The sequence below is a fragment of the Zalophus californianus genome, chromosome 11 (assembly GCF_009762305.2).
Source record: "Zalophus californianus isolate mZalCal1 chromosome 11, mZalCal1.pri.v2, whole genome shotgun sequence".
In the NCBI taxonomy this organism is placed as follows: Eukaryota; Metazoa; Chordata; class Mammalia; order Carnivora; family Otariidae; genus Zalophus; species Zalophus californianus.
This window is the reverse complement of record NC_045605.1, coordinates 106,131,920-106,158,540: the sequence shown is the minus strand read 5'-3', so window position 1 is coordinate 106,158,540 and position 26,621 is coordinate 106,131,920. Positions and strand designations below refer to the sequence as shown.

General features: G+C 48.6%; 2 protein-coding genes and 1 pseudogene across 9 annotated transcripts in view; 2 read left to right on the top strand and 1 right to left on the bottom strand.

Moving 5' to 3' along the window:
- The first annotated feature begins 1,679 nt into the window (after nt 1-1,679).
- BATF2 (basic leucine zipper ATF-like transcription factor 2) lies at nt 1,680-9,126 on the top strand. 2 transcript variants are annotated; one of them, XM_027579943.1, is made up of 3 exons: nt 1,680-1,850; nt 3,174-3,275; nt 6,505-9,126. In XM_027579943.1, the coding sequence occupies exons 1-3, from the start codon at nt 1,812-1,814 to the stop codon at nt 7,186-7,188; spliced, it is 825 nt and encodes a 274-aa protein (XP_027435744.1). In that variant the 5' UTR covers nt 1,680-1,811; the 3' UTR covers nt 7,189-9,126. The 2 variants fall into 2 exon arrangements, with proteins under 2 accessions (XP_027435744.1, XP_027435743.1); XM_027579942.1 differs by having other exon boundaries at nt 6,502-9,125.
- A 6,616-nt stretch (nt 9,127-15,742) lies between these two features.
- LOC113914446 lies at nt 15,743-17,003 on the bottom strand (annotated as a pseudogene).
- Nucleotides 17,004-22,636: 5,633 nt separating this feature from the next.
- MAJIN (membrane anchored junction protein) overlaps nt 22,637-26,621 on the top strand; it is a 29,711-nt gene continuing 25,726 nt past the window's right edge. For 6 of the 7 annotated variants that reach the window (XM_027579244.1, XM_035722803.1, XM_027579248.2 and 3 more), the window contains exon 1: nt 22,637-22,824. Coding sequence is in view for 1 of the 7 variants with exons in the window: in XM_027579248.2 (XP_027435049.1) it covers nt 22,804-22,824 (21 nt within the window). In the remaining 6 variants the exon portion in view is untranslated. Of the gene's footprint in view, nt 22,865-26,621 lie in introns of all 7 variants that reach the window. The other variant, XM_027579245.2, reaches the window with a different exon arrangement.

Genomic DNA, 26,621 nt, shown 5'->3' with positions numbered 1-26,621 from the left:
GACTCAGAAACAATCCCGAGGTGCTCTAGTAACCAGACCACGGGACCCTGGGCACCGCACATCAGTTGCTATGCTGTTCTCCGACCGGGGTTCCTGGCTCCTCTGTCCCCCAAACAGATGTCCCTTCCGTGCACAGTCTCCCTTAGAGATACAACAACCATGCTGGTTTGCCTGAGGCTTCTGGGTTTGCTAAGTCTTTAATAGAAGTATTTATTAGGAAACACTTCAGGAACGCCTGGGTGGCTCAGTCGGTTAAGTGTGTACCTTCAGCTCGGGTCATGATGCCAAGGTTCTGGGGTCGAGTCCTGCATCGGGATCCTTGCTCAGTGGGACACCTGCTACTCCCTCTGTCTGCCTCTCTCTCTCTCTCTCTCTCTCTGACAAAAAAAAAAAAAAAGGAAACAGGTATACCCCAACATGTAGATAATATTATCAGAGTTTTTAAGCCACAGAACACCACAGACACAACTAAATCCCTGTGTGTCAGTGCACCCATGCCACCACATTCTGAATTTCATGTTTCTCATTCCCATGCACATTTTTATACTTTTATTACATATATGCGTATCCATATGATTAAACCTTACAAAAATGGTGTTGTTCGGATCTTGTTGCAGCTTGTGATTTTCAAACAACTGGACGTGATGGACTCTCAGGCACGATGCTCAGTGCAGCTCTGAATCGCCCAGCAGATCATAGTTGCAAGTATTTGTCGAACTCTTCCTCTGTACCAGGCACGGTTGCAGGTGCCTTGCCCGCCTCACCTCATTTCACATTCCTGACAGAATTATTTTTATCCCCCCTTTATAGATTTGAAAACAAAGGCACAGAAAGGTGAAATTATTTTTTTTAAGATTGTATTTATTTATTTGAGAGAGAGAGCAAGAGCAAGACAGCACAAGCAGGGGGAGCGGCAGGCAGAGGGAGAGGGAGAAGCAGGCTCCCCTGAGCAAGGAGGCTTGATCCCAGGACCTCGAGATCATGACCTGAGCCGAAGGCAGACGCTTAATCAGCTGAGCCCCCCAGGCGCCCCAGAAAGGTGAAATTATGTCCCCAAGTCACATAGCTTGGAGGCTGTTCTCCTAACCGCTAGACACCGCTCCCTCTACTTCTGCGTGGTCTGTTGAATGAAAACACAGTAATTTATCCATCTGTTCTCCTATTTAAGGGCCATTGCTTATTTTTGCACACTTGCCTCAACATCGGTCTCAGAGGGTTTGGGGGTGGTTGTATTATCTTGCTTGGTTCCTCCGTGAAGCTGTGAGTAGCTACTTGTCCCATCCCCCTACACCCGCTAGAGATGAGGAAACTAAGATCAGCAAGGATGAATCACGTTCTCAAAGCTGCGCAGCTCCCACGGGCCAGAGGTGGGCAGCGAACCTGGACGCCGGCAGTTCCGGCCCCCAGAGACTCTCCCGTGTCGCACATGAGCCCTCGGCTCCCCATTGCCTTCGCCTCTTGGCTCTGTGCCTGGCCGCCTGCCCTCCCTCCCCCACAACCCCCTCCCCAATAACAGACTTCTGGTGTCCCCTCCTCTGGCCACCCTCTGTTGCCGTCGCTCTCCTTCCAGAAAAGGGACCCAACCGGAAGGCCAGTTCATGTTAGGAAATTCCAGCCACGTGAGCCAACCCGAGCCAGGGATTCTGAGCAGCCAGTGGCTTTAGAAGAAACTGAAACTTGGTTTGCTGGGGGCGGAGTGGTCACCGGGGATTTAAAGAGCTGCCACTTCCTTGGGCCCCCAGAGGGCACTGGGAGGTCACAGTGGCAGAGGGACACCCGAACTGAGCCTCTGCCCGCCCCCTGCCTAAGCCATGCACCTCTGTGGGGGCAGTGGGCTGCTGACCAGGACGGTGAGTACAGGGAACCAGGGACAGGGGATGAGACGGGGAATATGGCCAAGCGTCCCCAGTTCCTAGGCAGGGAGGGACATGGCCAGAGCTTCTAGTCCCAGCTCTGTGCTTACGGGCGGTGTGACCGTGGGACCCACATATCCCCTCTCTGGGCTTCAGTTTCCCCAGGGGATTGAAGTGAGGGCTTTCCTGCTCTCATAGTGCAGAGCCAGGCTCCCGTTTTAGAACACTTGCTTCTGAAGAGTGCTGTCTCCACACCCACCCTCCCCTCATTGCCCTTATGGGAGCATTCTCTTCCCTCCCCAAATTCTCCGGCGGCATGGCTCCCCTTGGAGGCCCTGCTCCTCTCCCAGGACCCAAGTACCAGAAGCCTATCTCCTTCTGTCAAGTGCAGGTCTTTCCCCCAGGCTCCAGTCTCTTGGCCCTCCCAGAACCTGCGATGGGCCTCTTGTGACCATGAACTGAGCAACATGGAGTTCTCAGCCAGGGAGGGCAGGGTCTTGGGTCCTGTCTGAGCTCCCTACAGTCAGAACGCACTCCCAGAGTGACCTAGGGGAAGGGGGATTTGGGCTATGGGGTCTCCAACATTCTCTCTTGCCCGACCTTCCAAAACATGGGGCATTGGGGTTAAATACTTTGTGTAAGTTTCACGGAGCCCCTAAGGGGGGGGGGGGTCCAGGGGAGGGGGAGGGGCACTGCTGGGAAGCTTTGGGTCCACTCATGCATTCCTTCCAGGTTGCTGCCACACTAGAATGTCAGCAACTTGAGGGCAGGGATTTTTGCCTGCTTGATTTGCTGTTTTGTCCCCCTCACTCGGTGCCTGGCACACAGTAGGTGCTCAATAAATATCTGTTGAGGCACTGAATATCAGCTTTGGGCCTGGGCTGGGCCTGGGCTCACAGAGCCGAATCAGACCCTGGTCCTGCCATTCCTGGTGAAGCTCACAAAGCCTGCTTTGTGGCCCTTGTACAGATGAGGCAGCGGGGCTCCAGAAGGGAGCGATTTGCCCAAAGCAGGATGGCTGCTAAGTAGAGTGTAGGTGTGAAGTCCATTCTGTCTGCATTCTAACTGAGGCTTTGGGCTTCTCCATTCATCCTCCCCCATTGTGAGCTGTAAGCAGGCCGTGTGGGTGAGGCAGGTGTTCCAACAAGGTGTACCTGCGAGCGATGCCGTGTGTGGGTGCCCAGAAAGCCAGAGGGGGCCTCTAGGAGACAGGAGACTCTTGGGGAATTGGATCGTGGAGAGTGTGGCTTTACAGATGGCCTGGACAGAGGGTGCAAGCCCCTGCCGGGACCCCTGAGCCCTCTGCCTCACACCCTGCAGGACCCCGAGGAGTGTCAGAGGCTGAAGAAGAAGCAGAAGAACCGCGCAGCCGCCCAGCGCAGCCGGCAGAAGCACACGGACAAGGCGGACGCCCTGCACCAGGTGGGGGATACCTTCCTTTCCCTACCCTGACTCCACTCTCCTGGCCTGGCCACCTCTCCTCCATCCCTACCTCCATGCCTGTGAGTGGCTCTCCCTCCACTGCTGTATGTTTCCAGGTTGCCTGAGCTTGAGAGAGGTGCTAAGTACAAACTGTGCCAGACATGCACTGGGCTCTGGGGACACAAAGTTGTGTCCGCAGCCCAGCCCTGCCCCTGAGGTGCCCCAGATCTAGGGAGAGGAGACAAACACTCACCCTATGAGAAACTCGTTCAGGGTTAAGATGGGCTGCTTTAGAGTGCCAGCCGTGGCACTCATAGCTACAAGTCACTTCCTTCGCTGAGCTTCACTGACCTCATCCAAAAACGGGGACCATAATCCCCCTCTGGCAGGACCCTTGTGGAGACTAAAGGAGGCAAAGGAGCCCAGTGGGGTCTGGGAGGGCTCCACTGTACTTGCCTCTTAACCTTGCATGGTAATTTGACCCTGGATGGTAAGCTGACCCTTGGAGCTTTTCTTCTTCTTTTTTTTTTTTTTTTTAAAGATTTTATTTATTTATTTGAGATCGAGAGAATGAGAGATAGAGAGCACGAGAGGGAAGAGAGTCAGAGGGAGAAGCCGACTCCCTGCTGAGCAGGGAGCCCGATGTGGGACTCGATCCCGGGACTCCAGGATCATGACCTGAGCCGAAGGCAGTCGCTTAACCAACTGAGCCACCCAGGCGCCCGGAGCTTTTCTTCTTCCTCTGTGGCAGAGAGAAAGGACATCACTGGTTCCATCCCAGGGAAAGGATTCAGAGCTGGGCTGAGGACCTGGCCCTTGGGAAAAATGCTTACACCTTAGTTCTTATAGTGCTGAGTGAAATTCTACAGCCCTGCCTACCAAAGGCCCTGTGCTGTTTCCTCCCCTAACACCCCACACCCTGTTCTCCCTGTTCCTTCGATGACCACCCACATCCAGCCCAGGGGCTCTGCAGAGACTGTTCTCTCTAGCCTCAGACCACAGTCCAGCTAGATCCTCACTTCTTTCCGGTTGTTTGGTTTAAATGTCACCTCCTCCGAAGGGCCTTTCTAAACCACATGATCTAAAGAGCCGGCTACCTGTTACTCTTCTCTATTCTTCTTGTTAGCCCTGAACTTACATATTTGAGGTCTATTGCTCGTCTCCTTCACCAGACTAGGAGCACCATGAAGGCAGGGAACTATTTTGTCCCCTGCTGTTTCCCCATCACCTGGAGCAGTGCCCGACAAACAGAAGGAACTCGGTCGTGCCCTGTGGAGCAGATGATAGAGTCAGAATAAAATGCTCTAGGAGCACAAAGGTGGGGCAACACATAGCCAGTGGCATCAGGGTGATAATGGAGATGGAGTCTGAGCTGGTCTTGAAAGATGCATAGGAGTTTTCCAAACGGATGAAGGTAGGAAAAGGCATGCCAGCAAATGAAATAGTGCTGGCGTGGGCATGTGTGAGTGAGGACCAGGATGGTGCCCGCCTGGCAGGGTAGAGACTTCATGCATTCATGTGTTCACTCCTTCTAAGAAGGCCTATTGAGTGTCTTCCATGTGACAGGTACATTTCTCAGCATCAGCGATACAGCTGTGAACCCAGCAGACAAAAACCTACCCCACCCTCTCCAGGGCTCATGTTTTCATGGGGAGGCCAGACAGACAAATAAATTATCCATGGGGGATTGGGGATGTCAGCTGGTGATAAGCGCTGTGGGGCCAAATACAGCAGGGCAGAGGCAAGGGAGCAGGGAGGGTGGGGTGACGGAAACCTAACTGGGGAAGCCTTCCCTGAGGAGGTAACACGTGAGCGGCCTAGAGATGGTGCGGGAACGAAGGAGTGAACCAGTAAATGACTCAGTTTCTGGAGGTGAATTGAAGCCTTTGGAGAATTTAGGTGAGAGGTGACCTAATGCCATGTTTTAAAAATATCATTCCACATGCAGAGACCAGCCTGGAAGTAGGGCTGCTAGTGGTTTTGAGGCCTGTTAGCATTTTGAGTTCATGCTCTCAGCAACATTTTTTATGTAAAACACCCTTGTGGCTTCTCCTTTTAAAAACTGTCCACAAAAGGGACGCCTGGGTGGCTCGGTGGGTTAAGTGTCCGGTTCTTGGTTTCAGCTCAGGTCATGATCTCACGGGTCATGAGATCGAGCCCCAAGTGGAGCCCGCGTGGGGCCAGTAGGGCCCTGTGCTCAGCAAGGAGTCAGCTTGAGCTTCTGTCTCTGCCCCTCCCCCTGCTCACGCAGTCTCTCTCTCTTTCAAATCAATGAAAAAAAGAAAATAAATAAAAGATAAATAAAAATTGTCCACAAAAGGGATGAGGTAGGGGAGGGAACCAGAGGAAGTCACTCAGCCTTAGGAGCTGTGGAAAGAAAGCTCTTTCATTGCTGTCACTATAAAGGGTCGTTTAGAACTGCACGCTATCAGTAGGTTCTCAGAACTCAGAGTCCAGCAGAACAGAACCTACCAGATGCTGATTCGGGGGTGCCGAATACAACATTCCGATGCTGCCACCCTCTGAAACACTACCCGAGGCTCCTCCCACAGTGCCTCCGTGAGTCAGTTCTGGGCACTAGGGAGATCTGACAGGGGCATGGAGCAGCCTAGAAGTGTGCAAAACAGAATGACCTCCAAGCTGTCGTGAGAAGGCCATGTCGGGATTAGCCCAGGGGAGGAGGTACTGGAAGAGTGTGCAGGCAGAGGAGACAGGAAATGTGGTGAGGAAGCAGAGTCCACTGGAGGGAGAGGAAGTTAAGGGGAGCAGGAGAAGTCAGAGAGATAAAGCTGGAGGTGTGAGCTGGGGTTACGGTGCACAGGGAGGCGTGGGAGCCTTTAAAGGACTTGAACTTGAATGTACAGTTGATCCCGTAATTGCCAAACTGTTCCTCTGGGCCAGGAGAACAGGGAGGTTTCAGGGGCGCCCCAGTCAGGATACTGGTGGAGTTCTCAAGTGAGTGGAGGTGGCCGGCTGGTGGAGACCAGCTGGCCCACGGGACCGGTGGTGAGGATGAAGAGCAGGCCAATCGGAGCCCCAGTAGGAGTGGAATGGGCAAGAGGGGCTGGGTGGTTGTGGAGAGCCGGCCAGAGAGGAGCCAAGGGGCCCTCGCGGAGACATTTCGTTGGCAATATACCTTTCCTTCTAAGTTAAGGACGCTAGGGACGGCGTACACGACTCATGCTGGCTGACGTCCCCTCCCCCATCCATCTGCTTCTGCCCCCAGCAGCACGAGACCCTGGAGAAACACAACCATCTGCTGCGGAGGGAGATCCAGGCCCTGCAGGCGGAGCTGGTGTGGTGGAGCCGGACCCTGCAAGCGCATGAACGCCTGTGCCTCATGGACTCTGCCACCTGGTTGGCTCCAGTGACCCCTGGCTGCTGGGGCCAGACCGAGCGGCCCCCGGACTCCATGCTCCATGGACAACATGGCTGCCAGGAGCAGCTGGGCCTGTTTCAGACCTCAGTCTCTTCTCCCTCGGCTCACCGGCTCTCTCCAGATCCACAGCCTCATAGTTCACCTGGCCTCCCCCTGTCCCCTCTGCCTTCTCTGTCCCTTGACTCCACTCAGGTCACCGCATCTCCTGCCCAACTGTGCCCCAGCCCTGTCCAGTCAGCCTCGCTCACTGGATCCAGCCTGCCAAGGCCTTCCTCCAAGCTCGACACCCTCCTGCCCAGTCCCCCAGCCCAGCCCACCCCTCTACAGCCCCTTGTGATGGAGCACCCCACCAGAGGGAAGCTGGGGTCCTCACCTGACAGCCTCTCAACTGCCCTGGGGCTGGCCTGCCTGCAGGGTGGGGAGTACAAGCCCGCGGCCTTATCGGCAGCAGATCAGCAAGGGCTGGGTGTGGATCCCAGCCCCCACCCAGTCTTGGCTTTCCCCCTGCTCTCCTCTGCTCAAGTCCACTTCTAACCCATCCCTGAGAGCCGAGCTAGCCCCTTCCTTGGACTGAAGTAGCAACCTCAGCACACTGGCATCTCCTCCCTTACCATTGGCGGTTCCCTTTCTTGGCTGACCAGCTGGCCCAGCATTTCACCAGGAGGAGAACGTCATCACTGCTGCCCAGCACTGCCAGGCCCTGTCACCGCCATTATTGTATTTCATCTTCATGGTCATTCTGCAAAATCCAGATGATCACACCACTTTTTTAGATAAGGAGACAGAGGCCAGAGAAGCCATGTGATGTGCCCAAGGTCGCACAGACATTTTGGGGACCTGAAACACCACCATCTGCTCCTCTTTCTCCTGGTGGGATCCTGGCCCGGGCACCCTAGGAGCTGAAGTCCTAGAAACTGGGGGCTGGTGTGAGGTTTATGTGCTGGGAACGGGAAGGAGCTCTTTCTTCTGGTTTGTGGGGGAGCCCTGCAGTTCCTGAAACCTCAACCTAGCTGGGGCTAGTCCAGAGTCCAAGAGGGATAGGGAGAGGCCAAGCAGGAGCCCAGAAGTGGACTTCTTCTTCCCTAGCAGTGTTTTCAGTGCCAAGGAACTGAACCTGTGGGTTGGAGTTGGGGAGAAGCCTGGAACAGTTCCCCCAGGGATTTCTGCAGGAGGGGAACCTGTAGCCATACCAAGACCTCTGGGAGATTCTCCAGGGTCAGCTCCCCAGGCTATTCCCAGATAGCTCCCTGCCTCTCCCAAGCAGGAGCTCAGCTGCAGTATCTGCTGGGGTAGGGGTTGGGGGGGTGGGTGTGGGTTCTCACTCAGACTCAGGACAAGCTCTGTGAGGGGCCTGAGATGAGAAACCCCAATTCTTCACCCAGATTTTCTTTTTCTTTTTTTTTTTAAGATTTTATTTATTTATTTGACAGAGAGATAGACAGAGAGCACAACTAGGCAGAGAGAGACAGGCAGAGGGAGAGGGAGAAGCAGGCTCCCCAACGAGCAGGGAGCCCGATGTGGGGCTCGATCCCAGGGCCCTGGGATCATGACCTGAGCCAAAGGCAGCCACTTAACTGACTGAGCCACCCAGGCGCCCCATCTTCACCCAGATTTTCACGCACATATAAACAGACACTATGCTAGTATTTAACACACTCCAGGATGCTGAGCACAAATCTCGGCACACATGTTATGGTAAATAAATTAAAATGTTTTCCAATTCTTTTTGCGTTGGCCTATTCTTTAAAGCTCTGATTGTACTCGGCATGGTTGAAGCTGAAGGGCCTTTGAAAGAAGAGGTAATAGTCTAGAGTTTAGGGGTGGGCAATCCCTCAGGGACCTCCCAATCTAACCCCCTCCTCATATCGAAAATGAGGAAGCTGAGACCCAGAGACAGGCTGAACTTGCCCAGGACCACACAGCTAAGCCTGGTGTGATGGTTGCAGGACTGTTGGTGGTGCCAGAGCCAGGGTCACCACAGGTTCATGGAGAGCAGACCGGTGGGAGGAAAGCCAAGGTGCTTTTGATTGGAGGCCAGCTGGAGTCTGGAACAAGAGCTGATATAATGCACCATAGACCAGGACTCAACGAGGAGCGGAGTGTGTGTTTGTGAGGATATTGTGGTCTGGCTTGTGTCCATATACCCTAAATATAGTCAGATACTGTGCTGTGTTTTACTTGGGTTAACTCCAGGTTATGCCTCTAATATGCCTCCAGTAACTCTGTGAGGTAGGTATGGATATTATTCCCACTGTTCAGAAGGGGAAACTGAGGCCTGGGAGTGTTAAGTAACCAGCCCAAGGACACATAACTAGGAAGTGGCACAGACTTGATGCAACATTAGGAGCACTTAAACACAGACGATCCTGCCTTCCACCTACCCCATATTCCTCCCATAAGCCCTGCTTGAAGGGGCTGGCATGTACTCATAGATGTGACCCAAGGAGTTAAAACCCTACCTTGAGCTCAAAACTCAAAAATAAGAGAGGGGAGGGCGCCTGGGTGGCTCAGATGGTTGAGCGTCTGCCTTCGGCTCAGGTCATGATCCCCAGGTCCTGGGATCGAGTCCCGCATCGGGCTCCCTGCTCCTTGGGAGCCTGCTTCTCCCTCTGCTTCTCTCTCTCTCTCTCTCTCCCCCCGCCCCCGTCGCTCATGAATAAATAAATAAAATCTTTAAAAAAAAATAAGAGAGGGGAGTGACTAAATTAACATTGGCGCACTCCTATAATGGGCTGCTAAAGAGGTGCGAGGAATAAAGAATGCTTTGAAGAATAGTTAATGAGATGGGGAAATGCTCACAACACATGAGGCAGAAAAAAATAGAATGTGTAACTGTCACTATAGTTTGATATGTTTATTTAAAAATAGAAAAAGAAAAGGAGTAGGAGGAGATGTTGTAGGATTCTTGAGAAGGGATATGAGCTAATATCTGTGAATCCTCAAATTTGTAAACACAGCTACTGTTATAGCATGAGGCTTCCACATAGTCGAATATATCCTAGGAATTTAGATCTGAGTGTGTCTATCACTGCACAACGAATTACTCTAAAACGTAGTGGCTTAATTGATAAATGTTTTATCATCTCACAGATTTTGTGGGGCAAGAATCTGGGCACAGCTTAGTGGGGGGCATCTGGCTCAGGGTCTTCCACAGGCTCCAATCAAAGTGTTGGCCAGGGCTGCATCATAGGAGGGGTCATCTGGGGCAGGGAGATCAGCTTCCAAGCTCACGCATAGGCTGTCTGTGGGCCTCAGAAGGTCCACTTCTGAGCTTACTCACAAGCCTATTGGCAGGCTTCAGTTCCTTGAGGGCCCCTGGACCAAGGACCTCAGGTTCTTGTAGGCTGTTGGCTGGAGAGATTAGTTCCTTGCCACAGGGACCTCCCCACAGAGCTGCTCGACATGGGAACTGGCTTCCCTCAGAGCAAGAAAGCTAGAGGGTGAGAAAAGGTGAGCAATAGAGAAGCCACGGAAATTTTAGAAATAACATCCTTACAATTTTACTATATTGTATCTCCAGCCCATGCTTGAGGGGAGGGGAATTACATAAGGGCATAAAAACTAGGTGGGGAGATCACTGGGGATCATCCATCATAGAGGCTGCCTACCATCCTTGGTCAGAACCAGCACTTTCTTGGATCCCTTCTTTTTCCTTTTGTCACCAGCATAGCAGGTAACTAGCTCTCTTTGGGGAGGTCATTTTTTGGAAGGAAACTATTTTGGCCCCTTAGTAGCAATGACAATACCCCCAGCAATGATCTGGTGGGTTTGGGGTTGCGGCAAGGCCCCTGGCTAGACTCATAGCCCTAAGTTAGCCTTGCAGCAAACACAATGCAGACACTCCCTCCTCAGAATGACCTTTGAAGTGATGCATGGACAGTCAGTGCTGAGATAGCAAGTATGTGCAGGCCAAGAGTCTTTTATGCTTTGAAAAATAATTACTCACTGGAGGACTAAAGTTTAAACTCAATTTAAACTCTTTTAGCTTCTGAGATTCACCTCTGTACTCAGTTGAATGATGGCTCCTTAAACGATATGTCCACCCAGAACCTATGAATGTGACCTTATTTGGAAAAAGGATCTTTGCAGATGTAATTAAGTTAAGGATCTTAAGATGAGATCATTGTGGATTATCCAAGTGGACCCGAAATTTAATGACCAATAGGAGGAGGTCACCAATAATAGGAAGACAAGGTGCAGAGGAGAAGGCCATGTGGAGACAGAGGTACAGATTGAAGTTAGGAAGCCCCAAGCCAAGGAACATCTGGAACCACCAGAAGCGGGGAGAGGCAAAGAAGGCTTCTCCTTGTGGCCTTCCAAAGGAGCATGGAAGCAGGGAAAGCAGGGAGGAGGCTGTTGTAGTCATCCAGGTGAGTGATGATGGTAATCATGACCAGGGTGGTAGCGGGGAGGTGGTAAGGAGAGATCACATTCAGAGTAGGCTTTGTAGATATAGCTGATGGGACATGCTCATGGATTGGATGTAGGGAAAGGGAGGAAGGAAGGATGATGCTGTGGTTGAGCGCCTGAGTAGTTGGTTGCTGGTAGTTCCAAAGAACAAGAAAGATTGGAAGAGGAGCAGTTTGGAGTGTGTGGGGACAAGATCGGGAGCCCTCTCTTGGCAATGTTAATCTGAGATGCCTATTTGTCATCCAACTAAATAGAAAAGAGTTTAGAAATCAGGGTAATATTCAAGACTGGGTATATAAATTTGGAAGCCAGCAATGTAAAAATGGGTGAGTAGACAATGGGGACTGGACAAGGTGACCTCTGAGGGCCTTGTAGCTGTGACTCTAGGAGGACTTCCTCTTCTTCTGTCCCCAGACTCTCTCAGCCTGGCACTCCTTCCCTCATCACCCTGACATGCCCAGAATCTGCCCCCATCTTTCCTCTTTAGATGTTTTTTTTTTCCTCTAGGAAGCCTCCTATGATCTTCCAAGATAAAAATGACCCCCTTTTGGGGCACCTGGGTGGCTCAGTCGTTGAGCATCTGCCTTGGGCTCAAGTCATGATCCCAGGGTCCTGGGATCAAGCCCCACATCGGGTTCCCTGCTCCGCGGGAAGCCTGCTTCTCTTTCTCCTGCTCCCCCTGCTTGTGTTCCCTCTCTCGCTGTGTCTCTCTCTGTCAAATAAATAAAATCTTTTAAAAAAATGACCCCCTTTTCCTCAGACTCCTTATCACACCCTTCTATCAATTTCTTTCTTGCATGACTGTGCCTTCCTATCTTTTTGTCTCCCTCAATGGCAGCAACCAGTCCAGTACGTCATGAGTACTTTTTGCTTTTTTAAAGATTTTATTTTTAAGTAATCTCTACACCCTACATGGGGCTCAAACCCACAGCCCCAAGATCAAGAGTCGCATGTTCTACAGTCAGGCGCCCCGACATCATGAATACTGTTAAATGGCCCATGCATTGGGAGGCAGTAAAGCATGATGGTTAGAGAACTTGAGCTCCAATCCCAGACAGGATAGGATTCATGTCCCAGCTCCACTACTTCCTGGCTCAACGTCCTCAAGCCTCTGTTTCTCATCTGAAAAATGGGAATTGAAAAATGTACCACATTTCCCACCCAATATATATGTGTGTATGTGTATACATATTCATATATACATGTATATACAATATCTTATATATTATGGAAAAGCGTATGTTCACCTAAAGACATGAGCAAGAATGTTTCCATCAGTGATATTCCAGAAAACTGGAAACAACTCAAATGCCCCATCAGCAGTAGAATGAATAAATTGAGGAACGTTTTACACAAGGTGATGCTACATGGCAACAAGGGTGAATAAACTACAACTGTCTAGAACAATGCGAATAAACTTCACAAACATAATGTTGGGCTATAGAAGCCAGACCCCAAAGAGAAGACAATCCGTATGATCCATTTATAGAAAGTTCAAAAGTAGGAAAAAAAGTAATCTATGCTGTTAAGAGTCAAGGCAGTGGTTACATTTGGAGGATAGCACCTGGAAGGGGAGATGAAAGGCCTTCTTGGGTGCTGATAACGTTCTATGTCTTGATCTTCGTTTTGGTGCACTGTATGAAATGAATTCACCGTATGAAACTTCACTAAGCTGTATGTGTATGATCTGTGCTCTTCTTCATTATGTCTGGTAGACTTAAATAAAAAGAGGCTAAATGTGAGGAGCATATCACAGACTCTGGCACATAGTAAGTACTCAATAAATGCTAGTTATCATGAAGGAATGAATGAAAGAACCCTCGCCTTGCCTTCCAGGGAAATACATTAGCAGTCAGAACCATGGACAGATCAGAGTCTGCTCTCGAGGAAAGCTGAAGGAAAAAGTGATCTTAGGTCAGCTACAAAGGATTGGAAGCAGGTGAGAATCTGAGACCTTTCCTCTTGGACTAGTGGTTCAGTGCCTTTTGGGGGGCATCCTACAATGCAGAAAGGAGACTATTCCTAGGGGACTGTGGGTTTGTGTGTGGGCTCATGCAGAATTTCATTCTATTTTAAAAGGTCTGCCGCCTCTTGTTTTTCTAAGCGAATGAGTACTGAAATCCCCCTGGGGAGTCCATTCCTGGATCTAGCATATCCAATGGCTTGCTCAGGCTCTGCAGGCTTTGCTCACTGTCTTGGGCTTATGTTTACCTGGTTAGGGGAGACAGGGAAGAAACCCTCGGTAGGGCAAAGATAACCTGTGACAAAGATCTTCTCTCAGTCATGCCCAGGCTCTAGGAAGAAAGGCATATTTTGTTATTGATTTAATGCTTTATTTGATAATGAGTTCCCTGTTACTAGGAATATCCACACAGAGGCTGTACAACTACCTGCCAGGACTGCAAGGAGGACTCCTGCAAAATAAAAAACTTACCTAGGTGACTGCCAAGGGCATCCCAAGCCTAAAATTCTCTTATTTAATTCAACACATTTCCTTGAAGGCGTGAACTGCTTCTCTATGCATTGCCCCCTCCCATCAGTACTTTTCTTTTTTCCTAAAAATTAAAACATCTCATGCTCAGTAGGAATTTGAAAAGTGGGGGGGGGGGAGGGGTGTTATCCATACCATTGAATATTACTCAGCAATAAAAAGGAATGAACTACAGATAACACTTAACAACTTTGATGGGTCTCAAGGGCATTATGCTGAGTGAAAAAAACCAGTCTCAAAAGGCCACATACTGCATGATTCCACTTATGGAACATTCTTAAAATGATGAAATTATAGAGATGGAGCACAGATTAGTGGTTGCAAAGGATTAGGGACGGTCGGGGAGGAGATGGGTGTGGCTAGAAAGGGTTGCATCTTAGAGGTGATGGAACAATTCTGTACCTTGCATGTGGTGATTACATAAATTTACACACCTGATAAAATGATTCTGAACTATACACACACTTTATAGCAATGACATTTTTCTGGTTTTAATATTGTACTAGGTCATGTAAGATGTAATCACTGAGGACAATGGATGAAGTGTATAGTGTATATGAAGTGTATATTTGTGAAGTGTATATTTGTACTGCCTTTGCAACTTCTTGTGAATCTATAATTATTTATAAAAATAAATAAAATAAAATAAATTAATAAAATAGTTTTTAGAGCATAGCAAAGCTCACTGTTAACATTTTAGCATATTTCCTATGAATTATTTTCTTCACACAGTTAGGATCATATTGTATATAAATTTTGTATCCTGAAATTTTTTCCTTAATAGAACAGCATAGGGCGCCTGGGTGGCTCAGTTGGTTGGGTGACTGCCTTCGGCTCAGGTCATGATCCCGGAGTCCTGGGATCGAGTCCCACATCGGGCTCCCTGCTCAGCGGGGAGCCTGCTTCTCCCTCTGACCCTCCCCCCTCTCATGTACTCTCTCTCTCTCATTCTCGCTCTCTCAAATAAATAAATAAATCTTTAAAAAAAATAGAACAGCATAGGCATTTAAAAAAATAGCATAGGCATTTCCTATGTCATTAACATAACAATCGCTGTAATAGTTACGCTCATCAATTGGAAAAATGGATAAATAAACTGTAGTACATTCACACAATAGAATATTATTCAGTAATCACAAGGAACAAACTGCACCAATATGGATAAATCTCAAAAACATTACACTGAGTTGAAGAAGCTTTACACAAAATAGTATACACTATATGCTTTCATTTATATAAAGTTTTAAAACAAGCAAACAGTCTATGATGGATAAGAATTAGGATAGTGGTAACCTCTGGGGGTGGTGGTGGTGGTGGTGGGAGCGGGGGCAGGGATTGACTGGGAAGGGGTTTGAGGGAACTTTCTGGTGTGTTGGCAATGTTCCATATCTTGATAGGGATTTGGGTTACACAGGCATACGTATTTGTTAAAACGTAGCAAATGTACACTTGAGATTTAGTCATTTCATTTCATGTAAATTTTATCTCAAAAGAAAAAGTTCATAAATCAATATGATTCCTATTTAATGAAGTACACGCTGTAGTATTTACAGGAAGTATACTGATGTCTGCAACTTCTTTGAAATTCTCAAAAAATAATGGATTGATGGATGACAAGAAGGATGGGTAGATGAATGGGTATGTGATGAAGCAAGTAGAGTTAAATCAGAATGATAGTCTAGAGAGGTAGGTGTATAACTTTTCTATAGGTTTGAAGATTTTCATGATATATATTTTTAAATTTAGACAAAAACCACTTGGAATCCTTGGTACAAATGCAGAGTGCCTCCTGGCCTCCTGGCAATGTGACTCCCTGGGCTGGGACTGGGACCTACTGTCTAGATCATGTTCTTTGGAGGATCCTTGGCACACCTGAGCCCCTAAAGGCTCTCAGTTATGTCCAAACACAAAGCCTTTCCAAGGATCAGTCTTCTAAAGGGGTCTCTCCAGAGTTTCTCTCACCTCCTTGCTGGGGTTCTCTGCTTCTGTCCTATGGCAGACACCACCAGCAGAAATCAACTCTCTTTACTAAATTCACAAAGGCCTCCAAGGTCTAAGCTGAGCTCAGAAGGATTCTCTTTTTTTGGGGGGGTGGGGGTGGGAGGAATGAAACATTTTAATCTGATGGTAGCACATAATACTGAACAGAGAGCGCTCCCAGTTCCCCTCCAGATTATAAGTAAGTTCTCAAAAATAACTGGATTTGCTAGACCCTGGCCCCCTGCCCATGAGAGGGAGAGGGAATGGAGTGGGCAAAGCACTGAGGTCTGCTCTCTTGTCGCCCACAGATCCAGCTCTTCTAATCCACCAGCTCTTCAGGCCAAAATCACAAGCCAATCTCCTCTGCACTCTATATGGAATCGCTGCCATGGGTAATGTTCCTGACAACTTGGATGCAAAAGCCCCATGGATAGTCCCAGGCTTGGAGTACGAAGGGTTGGTCTCCCCGAGCATCACTTGACCTGTCTTCACCACATTCAGCCCCTCCCAGGCCATGGCAACCACAGACCCTGATTGCAAGTACTTTACCAGGCCACCAGAGAAAGGTCGGTCCTTCAGGTCAATGTAGTGTTCTTTGAGAAGGTCTTCTGAAGCCTGAATTAATTTCATAGCAATGAGGAGGAATCCCTTTTGCTCAAAACGCTTGATGATCTCTCCCAAGAGGCTGCACTGGACCCCATCAGGCTTGAGGCAATGAAGGTGTGTTCACTGTTGGCCATGGACCTGGGGATAGACAGCCCACCAGCTGCTCGGGTTGCAACTCCATCTGGGGCTGCCGGCAGTGCTGCACAGCACTGGAGGAGCCTAGAAGGATTCTAAGGCCTCTTTGAGCAGACCTAGCCCAACACATTGCATCCCTGAGCTCTACAAGGCTCCCGCTTGGGCAGTCACAGGGTTTCACAGTCTTGCAGAGAACCCAGACACCCAACACTCAAAGAAGGAGAGAAAACCGGCCAATCAAATGATAGTTTCCCTTAGGAAATCCCCCTGCTCCTACCCCCAGGGCTGCCCCTCTGCACCAGTCAGTTTTCCCTGTGGCCCCACCAGGCCAGTCTCTGGCCTTCAGCCTCCCCCAGCAGAGGGCTGAGGACCATCACCTGGCCCTGGTAGGGAATTGACCTGGGAAGCCCAAAGGTAAGTGGTAGGGGCTCAGGGGAGGGGGAGCCCCAGGTGCTGCAGGAAGTGGAGCTGTTAATTAAGCAGTTCCTTCCCAGCCTGGGAGAGGGAGATGGGGAGCTGCAGAGGTCCAGGAAGCAGTGGCTCTTAAAGGGGACAAGACCCCTTTCTGAACCTATTAGGAAGAGCTGTGCTGTATCCCAGGCTTCTTTACACGTCACACCCAGGATTTGTCCTGTCCTCTGGGGCTCACTGGTGAAACTATTTAGTGGGAGAGAAGCCTGTTAAGGAACCCATGTGAGGGGCGCCTGGGTGGCTCAGTCGTTAAGCATCTGCCTTCTGCTCAGGTCATGATCCCGGGGTCCTGGGATCGAGCCCTGCGTCCCCCTGCTCGGCGGGAAGCCTGCTTCTCCCTCTCCCACTCCCCCTGCTTGTGTTCCCTCTCTTGCTGTGTCTCTGTCAATTAAAAAATAAAATCTTTAAAAAAAAAAAAAAGGAACCCATGTGACCAGCATTCCTCTGAGAAGCCTTGGGGAGTCCCTGGGAGCACAGAACCAGGAGAGGGCACTCTAAGGCCCAGCTCCAGCTCCAAGGGGCGGGACAAAGGCAAGACTAAGGAAATCCCAGGAAGAGATGCTCTGAAGGGTCAGGTGGTCAGATGGTTGTGATAAGCAGCAGCAACGAGGGCCCCTTGATAATGCTTGGCCCACAGCTTGGCTGTGAGGAGCACCTGAATTGTAACCACAGCCACATCAAAGGTTCCCTGAGTGTGGTCCTCACCAGCAGCATCATGATCGCGTGGGAACTCACTCTGCATGTTCAACATGCACATTTTCAGGCCCCCTCTCCTTCCCAGACCTATGAATCAGAAACTTGGAGGCTAAGACCAGAATCCACAAACCCTCTAGGTCATTCTGACACATGTTTAAATTTGAGAACTAGTCTAATCAGATTGGAGAGCTGGGCTGCCCAGAAAACTTTCTCCATTCGCAAATTCATTCACATTCATCAAACATTAGCACCTTCTTTGTGTTGACCCGGCGTCAGGTGTCATGAGGAGCCCAAAGTGGGACAAATTATAGTTCCCACCCTCCAGGCAGACTGATTAGTAAGTACAAAGCAGGACAAAGAGCCCCAGGAAGGAGCCAATCTTTCTGGTTAGGGGGATCGGAGAGGACTTCCAAGAAGAGGTGGACTTTGAGATGGGCCTTGAAGGATGAATTAGAATCAACAGAGCAGAAAAGGAAGGCATTTCTAAAACCAACATCTAACTTTTATTTTAATTAATTAATTATTTTTTTAAGAGAGAGAGAGAGCACATAAGCGGGTGGGGTGGGGGGAGAGAGAGAGGGAGAAAGAAAATCTTAAGCAGGCTCCACGCATAGAACCCCATACTGGCTTCATCTCAAGACACTGAGATCATGACCTGAACAGAAATCAAGAGTTGGACGCGTAACCACGTCCACCCAGGTGCCCCACCAAAACCTAGCTTTCATTTATTTATTTAATTTAATTTAATTTTATTATTTTTTTAAGATTTTATTTATTTGACAGAGAGAGACAGCGAGAGCGGGAACACAAGCAGGGGGAGTGGAGAGGGAGAAGCAGACTTCCCGCCGAGCAGGGAGCCCGATGCGGAACTCGATCCCAGGACCCTGGGATCATGACCCGAGCCGAAGGCAGACGCTTAATGACTGAGCCACCCAGGCGCCCCATTTATTTATTTTAAAGATTTTATTTATTCATTTGAGAGAGAGAGCAGGAGCGGAGGGGACAGGTGGGGAGGAGAGGGGCAGAAGGAGAGGGAGAAGCAGGCTCCCCACTGAGCAGGACCCTGAGATCATGACCTGAGCCTAAGGCAGATGTTTAACCATCTGAGTCACCCAGGTGCCCCCAAAACCTAGCTTTTAAAAGCACTTTAATAGCTTTGGGGATAAATTCAAATGCCTCAGCGCAAGCTTCTCCATGATCCAGCCCCATCTCCTTCATTAACTCCATCGCCTGCCACTCCACTCCTCCATCCCTAGATCTGAGTAAAACTGAGCTTCTCACAGAAGTGCACACACAGCATGCTATTTCTTATTGCCCGGCCTTTGTTCAGGCTGTCCCTTCTGCCTGGAATGCCCTCTTTGTGTCTCTTAGCCCAATAGCCACCCATCCTTCAGGACTCCTTTTAGGTGTTTCCTTTTCCAGGAAGCCCTCCTGACTCCTGGCTGGTTAAGAATCATCCTTTAGGGGGATGCCTGGGTGGCTCAGTCAGTTAAGTGTCTGTCTGCCTTTGGCTCAGGTCATGATCCCAGGGTCCTCAGATCGAGGCCCACGTAGGGCTCCTTGCTCAGCAGGGAGCCTGCTTCTCCCCCTGCTTGTGTGCGCTCGCTCTCTCTCACAGATAAATAAATAAAATCTTAAAAAAAAAAAAAAAGCTGGGCGCCTGGGTGGCTCAGTTGGTTAAGCAGCTGCCTTCGGCTCAGGTCATGATCCTGGAGTCCCGGGATCGAGTCCCACATCGGGCTCCCTGCTCAGCGAGGGGCCTGCTTCTCCCTCTAACCCTCCCCACTCTCATGTACTCTTTCTCTCTCTCTCATTCTCACTCTCTCAAAAATAAATAATAAATAAATCTTTAAAAAAAATAAATAAAAGCTGCTTTATGCTAATCCCCCCATTAGAATGAGAACCTATTGTGAGTAAGCATCTTCTTCAACTTTATGACCCTAGAGCCTAGCGCAGTGCCTGGCACGCAGTGTGCTTTCAATAAACAGTTATTTAGCAAAGGAAAGAAGAAAGGGAGAATGTTAAATAGGAGGTCCAGGGGAAAAACCATGGCAGGAACGATGTAGAGTCTGACAAGGAGGACATCTGAAGGCAAAGGCAGGAAATGTTTTTCTCTCCCTAAAGCCTGGAACAGAGGAGACGGTGCTTAGTAGCCAGGAGCCTCTTGCCGCCTGCTTGCTGGCTTGACAGACCTGGCATATGTGCTTTGAATCCAATTGTCATCTGCTGAGCATTGCTGCTAAAATGTTCCAGTCTGTCGGGCCAAACGTGAATCCACAGAAATCTCTTTAGCACTGTGGGTTGGTTTCTGAGTTGGGGTATGGGTTTATTAATTCTCAAGAATCTCAAGAGCACATGAAAGGACGCTCAACATCATTAGTCATGAGGGAAAGGCTAATTAGATCTACAACTAGATACCATTAACATCTATCGGAATGCCCCCCCAAATTAAAACTGAAAATACCAAGTGCCGACAAGGATGTACAGCAACCGAAACTCTCATACTCTGTGGGTAAGAATGCAAACCGATACAGCCACTCTGGAAAACAGTTGGTAGTTTCTAATAAAGTCAAACGTACACTTGCCGTACAACCCAGCGGTCCCCATTCTAGGTATCTACTTGACAAATAGGAAGACTTAAGTTCAGACAACAACTGGGATGTTGATCCTTATAGAAGCTCTATTCAAAATTGCCAAAAATGGGGGCACCTGGGTGGCTCAGTTGGTTTGGCATCTGCCTTCAGCTCAGGTCATGATCCCAGGGTCCTGGGATGGAGTCCTGCATCTGGCTCTCTGCTCAGCGGGGAGCCTGCTTCTCCCTCTGCTTGCTGCTCCCGCTGCTTGTGTGCTCTCTCGCTCTCTCTCTCTCTCTGACAAATAAATAAATAAAATCTTAAAAAAAAATTGCCAAAGGGCGCCTGGGTGGCTCAGATGGTTAAGGGTCTGCCTTCGGCTCAGGTCATGATCCCAGGGTACTGGGATCGAGTCCCGCATCGGGCTCCCTGCTCCTTGGGAGCCTGCTTCTCCCTCTGCCTCTCTCTCTCTCTCCGTCTCTCATGAATAAATAAATAAAATCTTTTAAAAAATTGCCAAAAATGGAAAATAATGCAAATGTCCATCCATAGGCAAATAATAAAAAAGTGGTGGAATATCCATACAATAGGATAGTTTTCGGCAATAAAACGGAATGAGCTATGGATATACACAATATGGATAAATCTAAATTTATCACTCAGAGAAAGAATCCAATTCCAAAAGGCTACATACTGTGTGAATCCATTGACATGACACACTGGAAAAGGCCAAACCAGGAGTGGAGAACAGGTTGCCAGTGGTTGAGGGTGGGAGGAGGGTTTGACCACAAAGGGGTAACCTGAAGTAATTTTTTGGAGTGACAAAACTGTTCTCTATTCTGATCTATCCTTGAATCTATGCATATGTTAAAAAAAAATCATAGACGTATACACCAAAAACAGTGAATTGTACTACATGTAATTAAAAAAAAATGTAATACCAGTTTTGGGGTGCCTGGGTGGCTCAGATGGTTGTATCTGCCTTCAGCTCAGGTCATGATCTCGGGGTCTTGGGATTGAGCCCCAGGGCTCCCTAGCTCAGCAGGGAGTCTGCTTCTCCCTCTACCTCTGCCTCTCCCCCTGCTCATGCTCACTTTGTCTTTCTGTCTCAAATGAATAAATAATAAATAAAATCTTTTTTAAAAAATTAAAAATTAATAAAAAAATGTAATACCAGTTTCAAGTAAAAAAGAATCCCAAAGGACAAGCCAGTCCTCAGGCCCACAAGTGGTGCCCCTCCCACTGTCTTGTGTGCAGTGGCCAGTGTCTGTGTCACCTCTATCTCTTTAGGTAAGGTCAGTGGGTCACACAGACCTCTTGGTTGGCTCATGATAGCAAGCTACCGTCCTCTCATCTAGTTTGATCAGGGTCATCTCCGTAATGACAGTTAATTTTGTCTTCTTCACCTCAGCATCACCAAAGGGCTAGAATAGTGCTTATAGTTATTCAAATAAATATCTGTTGATTGAGTAAATATTTGTTATCCCTTTTTCGGACTGGCTCCAAATTCCTGAATCCACCCTCTTAATTGAAATGCTCACCACAGCTCAATTCTCCAATAATGTCACTTGCTCTAAGTTCCTTCCTGGAATTTTGGCACCTAACATTCCTGCTCAGGTGTTGGCTCTGCCCCTTTTCTGGCCCAAGGGTCTCCTGTTATCTCAGGTAAGAATTCCTCCCTTTGGCTGCATCCCATTATGGACCTCAGTCAGAGTACCAGTGGAAGCAGCCTGGCCTCATCACAAAAGATAGTGCCCAACACGGGTCTGGTGCCCTCCTCAAACAGGAAGGAAATAAAGTGGACCACATGGGCTGGAAAGCCACCTCCGGTTCGCCAGGTGCTGCTCTCATGCCTCATCAGCAGTGTGTGTGTTTGTGTCTGCTAGGAGACACTTCAGTTCCATCTTACTCATTCTAAGTGTTTGTGTGTTCCTTTTATTTCACTTGACACCCCGTAATTGTAGATGACAGGAAGTGGGATGTTTGGTCATTTGGGGTTGTAATAAGACTTTTTGGTTAGAATCCCCTGGGTTTCTGGGGCACCTGAGTGGCTCAGTTGGTTAAGCGACTGCCTTCGGCTCAGGTCATGATCCTGGAGTTCCAAAATCGAGTCCCGCATCGGGCTCCCTGCTCAGCAGGGAGTCTGCTTCTCCCTCTGACCCTCCCCCTTTCATGTGCTCTCTCTCTCTCTCTCAAATAAATAAATAAAATCTTTTAATAAAATAAAATAAAATTAGGATATTAATAACTGCCTTACAACACGGTGGTCAGGATCAAAGGAGAGCGAGTACGGAAAGTGCCTGCACGATGTTCGACACGTAGTAGGATTTCTGCAGTAGACAGCTACCCACCGGACCACGGCAAGGACGGAATGTGCGCTAAATGAACAATCGGTGGACAGGCGAAGTAGTGACAAAAAGGCGCCGGGGGCCTGTATTCCGGCGGGTGGGGCCATCGGCCACTCCCAGCCTCGGCTTCGCCCAACGGGTGGGCGGTGTAGCCGCGCCGCGCACGCGCACATCGTGGCCAAGCCTCAGAGCGCGCGCCAACTGGGCGAGGCCAGGAAGCGCGTTTGCGCATATGCAGAACGCCCGGCCGGCAGTGGGGGAGTGGGGTGGGGGTGTGAGGAGCGCAGCTGCGCGCGCGCAGAACGCCTGGCGGGCGCGCGGCAAGAGCCAAAACGCGGGCGAGAGGCTGAGTGAGTTCGCGAGCCGCGCTTCGTGCGCAGTCGACGCCAGCTCCTTTTCCGGGCGCACTCTAGTGGCAGCTTCGGCCAAGGCCACTTTTATGAGGCGCGAAGAACCCTGTGTAAGAGCCCGCCGGCCCCCGGGAAGTTCTTGGGTCTGAGGTAACGGCCCACAGCGGCCTGGTGCTCCCCTGAGTTCGGCGCTTCGTTGCCTTAGTTTTCCGAGGGAGAGTTACAGCCCCGGCGCCGCAGCTGCCCCCGACGGAGAGTTACAGCCCCTGCCTCCGCAGCTGCCCGCGAGAGTTACAGCCCCTTGCGGGCCGCGAGGGTGCGAGGGAGGGCCGGGGCGGCCGGGGAGCGGCGCGGCGGCGGCCTGTGCGGCGCCAGGTGCAGACCCGCCTCCCCGGCTGAGCGGCGCGGAGCCCGGAGCTGCTTCTGTGGCCCCCCCCGCCCCCCCCACCCCGCTTGGAACACCACCCTCCCCGGAAGGAAAGCGTGCGCTCTGGTCTGCAGCCTCCCTCTGACCCCGGCTTCGCGGTTGCCATGAAAACAAGACTTGTCCCATTGAGACATTTCTTGTCACATCATGTCTTAGTGATTTCAGTGAGTTTCTGCCTTCGAATGCCTGACTGAACCTCGGAGGTAGAGATTTGAGTCATGGCCCTCAGTGAGACTTCTGTGTTCAGCGCCTCCGGGTTTTGAATCTTGGCATCTGAGAAAGTGGAAAGATTCAAGCGGGCATACCTTGCTGTACATCCTTGGCTTTTCTGAACTTTCGTTCCTTCCTCTGCACATCCGCAGGTAGCAGACCTACCACAGTACCCCAGCAGGCTACCTGAAATCTCTCTCTGGCGATCTCAAAACGGGCACCTGGAAATTGAGCATGTCCCAGTAAGGACTTCACCTCCTCCCCTCAAAAATTGACTTTCTAAGGCTGCCTTTTCCAGGAAGTGGCACTTTTTTTCTCTTCAATAAGTTGCTCAAGCAACTAGGAATCATCTTTGTTCTCTCTGCCTCCCCCCACCAGTTCACCCAGTCATAACTAGACAACTTCCTAGGCATCTTCCAAACCAGTGACGAGACCAGGCTACTTACTAGCTTCCGCCTTGAACCACAGGCTGGTCCTGGTCCTTTTTTATCTGCTCTTGTCCGGGGTTATTTCCCACATTACAGCCAGATATATAAATATGTCTACTTTAACTCACATCTGTGTGGTCATTTCTTTATTATACGCTTCAGTGCCTTCCTATTGCTCTTAGGGTAGACTCCGCAAGCCATAACCTGGACTACAAGTAAGGCCTTCATCCGTTCTCTTAGCTATACCTTCTTAGATGATCTCATCTGTTCGGTAGCTTTAAATACCATCTAAACACTGATGAGTTAAATTTATATTTCCATCCTGATTTCCTTCCTTTGTACACTAGGCAACCACCCTCTTGGCATATCCGCCGAGATGTCTAATAGTCCTCTCAGACTTAACCAAAACAGAACAGTGGAGTTTTCTCCCCAGATCTCTTTCCCTAGAATCCTTCCTCATCTCAGTAAAGGGTATGTACCATTATCCACCTAATAAAATAACAAAGGCTAAAAACATAAGAGCCATCCTTGATTCCCACACCTAGGCCATCAGTCTAAAATATACCCCAAATTCAACTAGTCGCTAACCACTGAGACTCCCCAGTCAAAATCAGCAGCATCTTTTCCCAGGATTACTACAAAATCTTCCTGAATGGTTCCCTGTTTCTACTCTTATCCTTGTACAGTTCATCTTTCTTTTTTCTTTTTTTTTTTTAAGATTTATTTATTTTAGAGAGAGTGTATGGGTGGGGGGTGGGGGAGGGCAGAGGGAGGGGAAGAGAGAGTCTCCAGCAGACTCCCCACTGAGTTTGGGGCCCACCGCAGAGCTCTATCTCGTGACCCTGAGATCATGACCTGAGCCAAAATCAAGAGTTGGACGCTTAACCAACTGATCCACCAGAGTGCCCCATGTACAGTTCATCTTTCTAAAGCATAAATCATTTCACTTTTCTTTATAAAACCCTTAGCATAAAATTTGAACTCTTTACAATGGCCTACAGGCCTTAAATGATCCGGTTTATGCCTATCTCTGACTTCATCTCCCTCTAATCTGTCTTCATTCTCTGTGCTCCAGTCACACTGAACTTTTTGTCCATTAAACCACCCATCACAGGGCATCTGTGCTTGCTTGTTTTTTTTTTTTCCTGCTTGGAATGCTTTTCCCCTTGATTTTGCCTGGTTGTTCCACTTTCCATTAAAGCCTAACTCAATTGTGATCTTGTCCGAAAGGCCTTCCCTGGCCACAGTAGTTAAACCAGCCTCCCGGTCACTCTTTACTATAAAGCCCTATTTTATTTTCTTTATAGTACTTGGAGTACTTCAAATTACATTTATATATTTATATATTTATTGTTGCTCTCCATACTTCCTAAAATGTAAGCCCTTAAAGACAAGTTATCATGTCTCTCTTGTTACCTACTCTAAACAGGCTCAGAACAGTGCCTAGTGCATAGTAGACTCTCAAATGTATGCTGACTAACTCATTGCTTATCTGTATAGAGTTAATGTCATAGCACTGTCCTTTTTGCCCATTATGTTCTGGGTTACTATACTTCTCTCTTTTGAAAGTGCCATGCTCTTTCCCAGTTGAGGACTCTTACATCTGCTGTTTCCTGTACCCACCCCAGACCCATTCTCTATTTGTGCCTTCCTAACTCATACTCATCCCTCAGATGTGAGTCTGTTACTTAGAGTGGGCTTCCATGATTTCCATTCTGGGGTTAGATTCTCTATCATGTTGCCATATCACCCTATTCTATTTTGTGGCAGTCATCAAACTTTAAAATTATTTGTAAGCTCTTTGCAGGTGAGGACCAAGTTCTTACTCTTCTCCACCGTATCTCCGACACTTCATTTCTGGAACATAGTAGGTATTCGAATATTTGTGAGCTGAGTGAATGTTGAATGAACATGAGATTGAGAGAACCAAATCAGGTAAAAGTGAGGAGAGCAGTTAGAGTATAAGGTAGCCGAATCTGCCCTTCCTACTTTAATAGAAGTTCTTTGATCTTGTGAGATAAGGATAGGAAAGCATTATATACACTGAAAGTGCTTTATAAATATGAGGTTGTTTGTTAAGATCTGTTCACCATCAGATCCATATGGTTTGATGGTTTTTCAAAGTACAAAGCTTTATGTTTCTTAGCAATAATAACTGATTTTGTTATTTTGGAGCTAGGCTTAGGTGATAAAATGTAAAGAATTGAGGCTAATATGGAGTCTAGGCCAGTTCATAATCAGCTAGACTGTCTTGCTTTAGCAATACATCTGCGTTTTTGTCTTGCTCTTGTATGATCTTGGGCCAAATTAGATGATGATCTTAAGCCACATATATCTTTTTGTAAATAAAATTCTTATCTCCCCAGTATCTCACCAGTATTGGATTAAAGTTAGTAAAATATTTCAAATTTCCTGTGTGAAATTTTCTCTCTTTACATAAAAAGTAATTTAATTTTCTTATGAACTTAATTTCAGAATATGCCATTGTTTCTTTTTTTTTTTTAAGATTTTATTTATTTATTTGAGAGAGACTGAGAGATAGCACGAGAGGGAAGAGGGTCAGAGGGAGAAGCAGACTCCCTGCTGAGCAGGGAGCCCGATGTGGGACTCGATCCCGGGACTCCAGGATCATGACCTGAGCCGAAGGCAGTCGCTTAACCAACTGAGCCACCCAGGCGCCCCAGAATATGCCATTGTTTCATGGCAAGAACAAAGCTGTATATTTTAGAAGCTTTCTTTTTACACTTTCCTATATCATTCTTCTGTCACTAAGACCCTTGAGATATGTACATCAAAGACTCAAAGAGTTTTTAGCTCAAATTATAAAAGATGTTCCTTTCTC

Bases quoted from the DNA above. Each gene is read 5' to 3' on its own strand.
- BATF2 (XM_027579942.1), top strand. From the start codon at position 1,812: ATGCACCTCTGTGGGGGCAGTGGGCTGCTGACCAGGACG. The intron at 1,851-3,173 runs GTGAGTACAGGG...CACACCCTGCAG, and splicing joins GTGGGCTGCTGACCAGGACG to GACCCCGAGGAGTGTCAGAG. The intron at 3,276-6,501 runs GTGGGGGATACC...TTCTGCCCCCAG, and splicing joins AGGCGGACGCCCTGCACCAG to CAGCACGAGACCCTGGAGAA.